Source organism: Tupaia chinensis, unplaced genomic scaffold (genome assembly GCF_000334495.1).
Source record: "Tupaia chinensis unplaced genomic scaffold, TupChi_1.0 Scaffold145652_1, whole genome shotgun sequence".
In the NCBI taxonomy this organism is placed as follows: domain Eukaryota; kingdom Metazoa; phylum Chordata; class Mammalia; order Scandentia; family Tupaiidae; genus Tupaia; species Tupaia belangeri.
The window spans coordinates 45,239-54,840 of NW_006205509.1; the positions used below are offsets into that span (position 1 = coordinate 45,239).

General features: G+C 39.5%; 1 protein-coding gene across 1 annotated transcript in view; it reads right to left on the reverse strand.

Moving 5' to 3' along the window:
- The window catches only part of LOC102471851 (sodium channel protein type 8 subunit alpha), an 80,434-nt gene that overhangs the window by 42,398 nt on the left and 28,434 nt on the right, over positions 1 to 9,602 (reverse strand). The window contains 1 exon segment of the mRNA XM_027768137.1: positions 9,558 to 9,602. This exon segment is cut by the window's right edge and continues 315 nt beyond it. Within this exon segment, the coding sequence (XP_027623938.1) occupies positions 9,558 to 9,602 (45 nt within the window).

The window sequence follows — 9,602 nt, forward strand, 5'->3', positions numbered from 1 at the left end:
TAAAAAATAGGCAAAAGATTTGAATAAACGATTTACTGAAGAAGATATATGTTAAGGCAATAAGCACACACAAAGTTCCTCATCATTAGTCATCAGTAAAATGTAAATTAAAAGCATAGTAAGATAACATTTTATACCCATTAAAATGCTTAAGCCAAAGACTATCAACACAGAACATTGGCTCTGATGGGGAACAACTTGAACTCTAATACACTGTTGGTTGGATTTTTAAAAAATGGTTTTATTATTCTGGGTAATTGCTTGCTAATATTTTACAAAGTTATACATAAAACTTAGAAATTTTACTCTGGGCCAGCAGGTGGCATGGAGGTTAAGGCACTGGATCCCACAGGGCCAGCTTTGCGGTTTGAGTCTTAGACCTGGAGATCTGAGAATCATGCTGGGCACATAAGCAAAATCCCAAGAGGAAAATGGAGAAAGGATTCTGGCATGGCCATTCTCCCCCGCCCCACATGCTAGGGGAGGTTTATTTCTCAATTTCCCTCTCTCTCTCTTTCTCTGTTCCTCTCTGGTGAGTACACATAGCCTATAGCAACTAAAAAAAAAAAAAAAGTGTTACCACTTATGATTAGTAATTATTCTCCTGTCTATATTTCATGTTTTGACATCAATATAAAATTAAAATAAAATATGACCAAAAAACTAATGAAAACATTTATATACAAAAAATTCTGTACAAGAATATTCATACTAAGCTTATTCATACTAGCTGTGAACTGGAAATAACCTCAATGTCCATCAGCAGGAGAACAGATAAATAAATTGGGGTATTTGTATTTATACAATGAAAGCTTACTCAGCAACATCAAGTAATGAACTACTGATACGTAAAACAACATCAACCTGTCTCAGAAACAAAATATCTTGTTGAGTGAAAGAGGACAAATACAAAATGCATATTAAGAGTCCACACACATGAAAGAAAACTAATCTTTGGTGATATAGGTCAGAAGTTGCATATTGTGAAGGGGATAGACTAGAAAGGGTTATGAGGGTAGTTTCTGGGAGAGTCTTGAGATAACAAGGAATTTAGGGGGCACCCTTGGGTGTGAGTTACCCACCATAACATCTCAATTTGATTATGCAATGGAGTTCATTTGAGAAGAAATAAGGTATGCAGAGTATGTAAATATTGCCCTGATTCAAGGCCACACCACAATCCCTTCTCCTCCATTCTCCTCTTGGGATTTCTGGGCACAACCACACACACGCCTGGCATGAATTTTAAGCCACCAGGTCCAGGACTCGAATTGCAGTTAATTATATGGAAGTCTGGCAATGTAACCATTATGCCTTCTGCTGGTCCCCATAGTTCTATTTTTATATATGGTGTGATCTCTGTACATTTGTAGATTTGTAATCCTAGTACTAATCAAATCAGACTGGTTAATGGAGAGAGAACAAATATGCATACATTTTTGTTACTAACTAACTAAAATAATGACAGAAACTAAATAAAACTGTCTATTAAGGATATATCGCCTTAAAAGTTCTAACCACAAGTAGAGGCCTAAGTTTCCAGAGAAAGACATATCTGCACTATTAAGAAGACCTAGTGTGCTAAAATCAGGTATAAAGAATACCAAGATGGCTCTTCCTTTCTCTGCCATCATGGTGTATGCAGGCAACTTGGTTTTTCACCATGTCTTCTCACAAGAATCAAGCAGTTTCTGGTCAAGGGACAGAAGCAAAACTGTCCCACTCCCTAATGGATTAGAATGAAAACTGGTAATAAAATCAGGTACAACTCCAGGAGGAAACACTGAAGAAGAACCAAGCTGGGTCTATAAGGAACTGGACAGATGGCCCACATATTTATGCTGTGTCAAAGTCACTGTTGTCTTCTCAAGCTGAAAACTGTCACCACTGCCTGGCAAGTTGGGGATGTTTTACTGGAAAAAATAATATTTTACTTTGTTTCTATGGTCTGCATTAGTAGGTTGGTTCATTAATAAATATATGAGACCTTGAAAACAAACAAACAAACAAAAAAACAGAATACCATGATGGGTGAGCAGATGCTAGAAGCTCCTCCCTAAGTGAGGCTTGATACCTGAGGCTGAAAAGCCAGGATATTAACTATCATTTCTTTCTCTTTTTCCCTTCAATTAAAAAAAAAAAAACTGAGATAAAATATATATAACATAGAATTTATTTTTTTATTTAAAGAATTATTTTATTTAACTTTATTTCTTTATTTTAATTTGATCAGAGAAAGACAGAGTGAGTGAGTGAGTGAGTGAGTGAGTGAGTGAGAGAGAGAGAGAGAGAGAGAGAGAAAGTGAGAAAGTCAGTCACCAGGTCCGGGACTCAAACCACGGTCGGCCATGTGGGAGTCCAGAGCCCTTAACCACCATGCCACCTGCTGGCCCCAGAATTAATCATTTTAATGATTTTAAAGTGTACAAGTCAGTGGCTGTTAGTATATTCACAATGTTATATAACCATCGCCACTATCTAATCCCAGAATATTTATACCACGTCAAAGAGAAATACAGTGCCTACTGGCAATCACTCCCAGTTCCCACTTAACTAGCCCCTGTGGTTGATAACGTGACTTCTGTCTCTATGGATTTGCCTCTCTTACACATTTCATATAAATAGAATCCTATAATATTGTGGCCTTTCACTTAACATTTTATTTTAAAGGCTCACTCATGATATAACATGTATCAATTCTTCATTCCTTTTCACGGCTAGATAATCTTTCTTATTAACTAGGTAAAATCTTTTGTTTATTCATTTATCATTTGATGGGCATTTGTGTTGTCTCTGCTTTTTGGATATTGTGATTCATGCAGAAACTTCTGTGCTGATAAATATCTTCAGTCCTCTTGACAGACAGTAAGGAGTAGAACTGCACATGACCACTGTGGTAACTCCATGTTTACATTTTTGAGGAGCTGTCCATTTTTTCCAAAGTGGTTGTACCATTTTACAATTCAACTGGAAATGCTGGCTATTATTTCTTGTGACATCATAACCAACTGAAGGGTAGAAGACCTGAAATAGACTTTCTCCCAAGTGAAGCAGCTTCGCAGCTTCTGCCTGGAATTCTGCTCCGGATTCACCAGGTGTACCTGTGCTAAGGGCCCAGCTGTCCAGTTCTCATTCCCTGAGAGCGGGAGAGGGCTTCTTCCTCCAACTACACTTACACCCAAGGACAGGAGGAAAGTTATTTCCTTTCCCTTCCCTATCTCTTCAGGATCTGTTTGTTTTTGTTTCTGTAAATGGAGGGCATGTGTTTTATGTTTTGTTTTGTCACTGGGGAGGAGGGACAAGAACTAACAATCTTTTGAAGTCAGGGCACTCTTTTTTGAATTCAGCCTAGCCTATAGAGAGCCTTGGAGCAAAACTGTCAGAAACAGAGGAAGCAACTGAGATCCTTAATTAAGTTCTTTGAAAGTTAAACCCAGCATAGGTTTGGTTTATTTCTTTGAACCCAAATGCAAAGTCTATTATGGCGGTCAGCCACTGACCTCCCACCTCCTAAATTGCAGCAGTCCTTCTCAGACACCCTCTAAGATCTGGGATATCTGAGGACTGCTGCAGTGATGGCAGATTCTGCCCACATCTGTATAGCTCTGCCCAGGGAGACTCAACTTCTTATTGATTCTAAATTGTTTTCATATGGAAATAACATAACTGGAAATTTACCACCCAGTCACCTTTCTTGGAAATAAAATTTTGAACATTTGAGAAGTGTCCTTAGAATGAAGCAGTTAATCAATCCCCTACTCAAGTCTTTTTCCAAACTTTTAGAGTATTCTGCTTTAAAATAATTGTGCAATAATTTCTCTTTCTCAAACCAAGGATTTTTAGAATCTTAGAAGGAGCTCCGCCCTCTCCAAGTCAAGTAATTCAGTAGAAAACCCAGTCTGCTTCTCAGAGCTAAAAAGGTCAAAAAAGTATAGGAAAAGGAATGAAAACTGACTTTCTGAACATCGAGGATCGGCTATGTAATATGCTTCACGTTTTATATATGTTAATATATTTAATTTTCACAATAGCCCTATAACAAAGGTCCTTTTACCTCTTTACTACAGGAAGAAAATGAGCTTCGGGAAGTTAATTTCCCAATTACGGGAAAGTAAGGAACTTGGGGCTTTAAAGTTACTACAGGGACATGGGTAGTGGTTAAAGCTCTGGAGTTATGTCACCTGTAAGTAAATCCTAGTTCTACTGCTTACTATGCAACCTTGGTCAAGTTACTTTGTTCCTCTAAGTCTTGAGTTTCTTCCTCAGTAAAATGCAGATAATATTAGTATCGATCTCATAGGATGGGGCTGTGGGCATTAAATTGGAAGATGCTTGTCCATTTGTAAGCTACCTCGGTGTGATTTCTGAGTTACATGTGATTTCTGGATTGCCTGAAGCCCGTGTCCGCTACGAGTTGAAGAGCAATGATTCTCATCCACTTTCCCAGCTCAGATGGAGACACAGAAAAAAAATCCCTTTATCCTCTGCTACAGCAAAAAACAAAAGTGAAAATTCTCCACCTATCAAAAAATCATCACTACTCATAACTTAAACACTTTTTCATGAGACTATAATGAGGTGAAGTCTGGATTTTTTTCCTTATGGTATATATTTCATTACAAACTATATATATATATATAAAAATAAAATATTTGAACAATGTAGAGATTGGGGGCACCAGTCTCTCACACACAGTTGAAAATTCATGTATAACTTCTGACTCCTCCAGTCTTAACAACTAATAGCCTACTGTTGTCCAGAAGTAATCCCAGTTACAGGAACAGTTGATTAACACGTTTTGTATGTTATATATATTATATACTATGTTCTTTTTTTGACAGAAACAGAGAGACAGAAAGCGAGAAATCACCCCCCAGGGGGGATGGCCATGCCACAATCCCTTCTCCTCCATTCTCCTCCCAGGATCTTGGGCACGCACACACACGTGCCCGGCGTGAGTTTTAAGCCACCGGGTCCAGGACACGAACCATGGTCGACTACGTGGGAGTCCAGCGACATAGCCATTACGCTAACTGCTAGTCCCAATATATACTATATTCTTAGAATAAACTAAGTAAAGAAAAAAAATTAAGAAAATCATGAAGAAAACATGTTTATAGCATGAATATTGTGTGAGACCATCAGTGGCGCCTATGCTACTCCATGAAGCCTGGGTATATAAACTGGAAGCATTTCAATGGTTCAGGTGAAGCCAAGTCAACCCTTGGCTGTGGATGCAGCCAAAATGGTGGACAGTATGTCCTAAGATTAAAAACTATTCTTCTGATTTTCCGGAGAGTTAGTACTTAAGCTATCAGTAAGTTCTCGTTGACATCAGAAAGATCTTGGCTCAAGTTCCAATTTCCACAAGTCACTAAAACTCTGGGTATCACATGTTAATAGGATAAAACACCCTATTACTACCAAGAAGGATAGTTATAAGATTTAAATAAGATCATGCATATAAAATGCTTAGCACATATAGAAAGAACTCAATATATAACTGTAATTATTCATACATGTAGCTATAATTAGTATGCCCACTGTAGAGAACTAGAAAGAAAAGTATAAGGAAGGTAAAAAGGTCACCAATAACTAATTTTTCCTCTTTGGCCCAGCCTTGATGGTGGAGGCAATAGGGCACTGCTTAATATCTTTGACTTGATTGTCATGTACTACATGCATACTTTGAAAAACCATATTGTGCATTATAAAGATGTACAATGAGGGGCCTGCAGGTGGCATACTGATTAAGGCAATGGACTCCCATGTAGCCAACCACAATTCGAGTCCTGGACCCGGTGGCTTGAAACTCACAGCAGGGTACATGTGCCTACATGCCCAATATCCCAAGAGGAGAATGGAGGAAAAAGATTTGCAACATGGCTATCCCCGCCACCCCACCCCCCGGAGTGATTTCTCACTGTCTCTCTGGTGAGTACATGTACCCTAATAGCAAAAAAAAAAAAAACTCTTAAAAAAAGGTGTACAATGATGGACTGTAAATTAAAAAAAACTGTGTTATCAAAACAAAACAAAACAGGGTACTGCTGTACCATACTAGAGCCACATAGGAAGGCCCATAGTTAGATATAGGTCAACCTGAACACACGGGTTACATCCATGGGATTGCCTCTGGTTCTTACTGGCTAGGAGGCTAGGGGGAGAATCATGGTGTGCCAAGACCCTGTTGGTATTCCCTGTCTCAATCTCTCAAAGTAGATAAAATAAAATAAACAACAACAAAAGAAGACTAGATCAAGACTCTCCATATTAACGTAATAATAATAATAATCTCTCCCACAAAGGTAACTACCAGAAGTTCATGGAAAAATGGAATTAAAGCATGAAATTAAAATTAAAGCATAAAATAACAATTTTTAGTGCAAAATTTTCTAAGTATAACTGTTTCATAGTATGTATTTTCCATGACTTTTCAAAGGCCTTTTACCTATGAGTGGTTTTCAAAAAATTTTTGAAACAAAACAAACTTGTACTTTAATTTTATTTTCCCACAATTTTTTTTCTTTTAATTTGCTATAGGGTGCAGTGCTTGCCAGCAAGAGACAGAGAGACAGAGAGAAAGAAATCCCCCACCCCACCCTGCCCCCAAAGTGGATGGTCATGCCATAATAGCTTTTCCTCCATTCTCCCATTGGGATTTCGGGTAAGCACACACATGCACCTGGTCTGTTTTTTTTTTTTTTAGAGAGAGGGGGACAGACACCCTCAACAGGTTTTTTTTTTTTTTTTTGGAGAGATTTTCACTATAGGGTGCGTGCGCTCGCCAGACAGACAGACACATAGAGACAGAAAGCGAGAAATTACCCCCCAGGGGGGATGGTCACGCCTCAATCCCTTCTCTTCCATTCTCCTCTCGGGATCTTGGGCATGCATGCACACGCGCCCGGTATGAGTTTTAAGCCACCGGGTCCGGGACGCGAACCGCGGTCGACTACGTGGGAGTCCAGCGACATAGCCATTACGCTAACTGCTGGTTCCCCTCAATGAACTTTTTGAAGTTCCCTTGTCCTATAAACTTTTAGAAAGTCATCTGTGTAGTCTGTCTTTATATAAATTCAATCTCATACTACAAAAACTATATGCATCTTGTATTGCTTTTTAAATTTTTTTTGGTCAACAGATATAACTAAGACGTTTTCCTATACTGTTCACAACTACTACCTGTAACAGCTTATTTATATACCTTCTATTAAAATAGTTTGTTCTAGTTATGAAGGCTTGGGAAATAATAGAGTCATGCCTACCTTACCTTCCTGTCACTTTGGAATCTGACTCCCTGATCTTAGGAATCTTCAAGTCTGTCACCATCTTGGGACTACTACAGAGAATGTGAGTGCTGGCAGGGCTCTGGGCATGCAGAGACGCCCCCCAAAAGCCCAAAGGCAGAGTTCTGCAGGCCACAGTGCTGGGCAGTGCAGAAAGCCGTATATTCCACAGCCATCTGCTCAACTGACTCTCAGATTTTTCTCCCACGCAGTACAACAGAAGCTGCTAAGAAACAAAAACAAACCCCCAAACCTGATCATCTGCCTTAAACTGAAGTTTAAGCTCTTCTTGTATACCTTCTCTAATTCCTTTTTTTTTTCCCCAGAGAAAAAGCAAGCAATATTATTTGGCTTAAATATTATTTAATACTTCCAGGACATCAAAATTCATTTTGGTTCTGAACATTTGAACTGCCTCAATTGTTCTGTCAGCAGGGACAGCACATGCTGATCCACCCTTTCTCCACTAATATCATCTCTTGTTTTTACACAGAATATATCTATCTACCTAATGGTGGAGCCCAAAATTTATACCAAGACATAGAATTAGTGAAAATCTAAAAATAATTAATGTAAGGATAATAGTCTACATTTATTCTAACCAATCACCTGGTTTGGGGGGAACTTTGGAGCCATTGTTTATTATTAAGATTGTTCCTACTGCTGTTGATCTTAAATAAATAGGTTTCCAGAAGAGCAATGGACACGTTACTAAGCAGAGAAGACAATAGCACTAACCAGGAGACAAGATCAGAGTTTCTGATCTGCCCAAGATTCTGGTTCTATCACTGATGAGACCTACAGGAACACAAATTCTCTGAGCCTGCTCCCATCTTAAAAACAGGAATAGTAATCTTCACTTTGTCAGCCTTACAGGATTTTTATTTAAAACAAATTAAATAATGAATGCACAAGTAATTTATAGCTCATAAAAAGCTATATGAATATAAGGGAGAAAGTATTTTTGCTTTTAAATGAAAGGGCAGAAAGAAACGAGATCATCTCAAACACATCCAAACTGCCTTTTGAGTTTAGCACTCAAATGCTAAAAACCATGGTTCTGGAAGTCATCCAGTTTACCTCCACACATGCATCATGCTACGTAAAGGACTGGCTATCGTCATGCTGTGTTAGAGGAAACTGAAGTGTTAGAACAAAATAGGCTAACATGCTATCCAAGGAGCTCACACCAGCTAAGGGGGCAATGAGCAAAGTTAAGGAATTAGAGGTAGGAAGAATTAGGATCACTGAGGTTATCTGAATTTAAAACTTAAAAATAAAGAGGCATAAACAGCTTAGAATTTAAAGAAATGTTAAGAGATGGCTTTTCCCAAAGAGGGGAACCATTATCCAAACCCCTAGACAAGTGATTTTGTGAAGCTATTATATGCAACTCCTCCAGAGCCTGACATTTGATTACATTTAAAATTCATCTTCTGCTTCCCCTTTCCTTCCTCCCCCATACACCATGTGTTCTTGCCCCAACCTCCCACTTTCTCTTCCTTTGATTTATTTCCATTTCAATCGCTTTGAAAAGTCTGAGTCCAGTTTCCTACTGGTTTCCTTAACCTCTCCTTTTCTGGCTCTGCTGGCTCACACCTCCCTCCCCAATGTCCTATCTCAACATTCCTCTTTGGAAAAACCACAGCCCTATTTTGCAGAGGAGATTTAGAAAATGGTTTCAAATTATCACCACTTTTTTTTTTTTAATAGGAAGAATTAGATCTTTAAATTCCAAGCTGTTTCCCTAAAAGGGCAGAGGAAGTGGAGGGAAGAGAAGCAGTGGTAGTTCCAAACCCACTCAGACTTGGTCTTTGGTGGTGGCACGATGGCATTCTCATTCCATCCGGGCAGGCTCCGCTGGCCAGAGGCATTCAGTCAAAGCAGGTGGGGGAGGGAAACTAGGCAGACAGAGGCGCAAAGGTGGAGAGGGAGAGGGAGAGGGAGAGAGAGAGAAAGAGTTGAAATGAAGGAAGGAGCTGATGGGGGAAGGAGAGTCAGAAACAAGAAAGGAAGGTGGAAAAAGGGGAGCAAGGAATAAAAGGAGAAAACAGAGAGAATGGTAGGTAGGAGAAGGACTGAAGAGAGAAACAGACAAACCAGGAGGGAGAAAAGGAGAGTGGGGCCAGAGAGTGGGCCAGAGTCCAGGTGGAAGGCGAGGAGCAGGGAAAGGAGAGGGGCGGGGGCGGGAGAGACTGCCATGCCTAGCCTCAATCTATTTGTGTACTTCCTTACACTGTCATCGGTAGCTGCCTTATCTATTTTCACCTCTGGCAGGAGGCGCCCGCCGGAGTGGGAGGCGGGGGCCCCGGC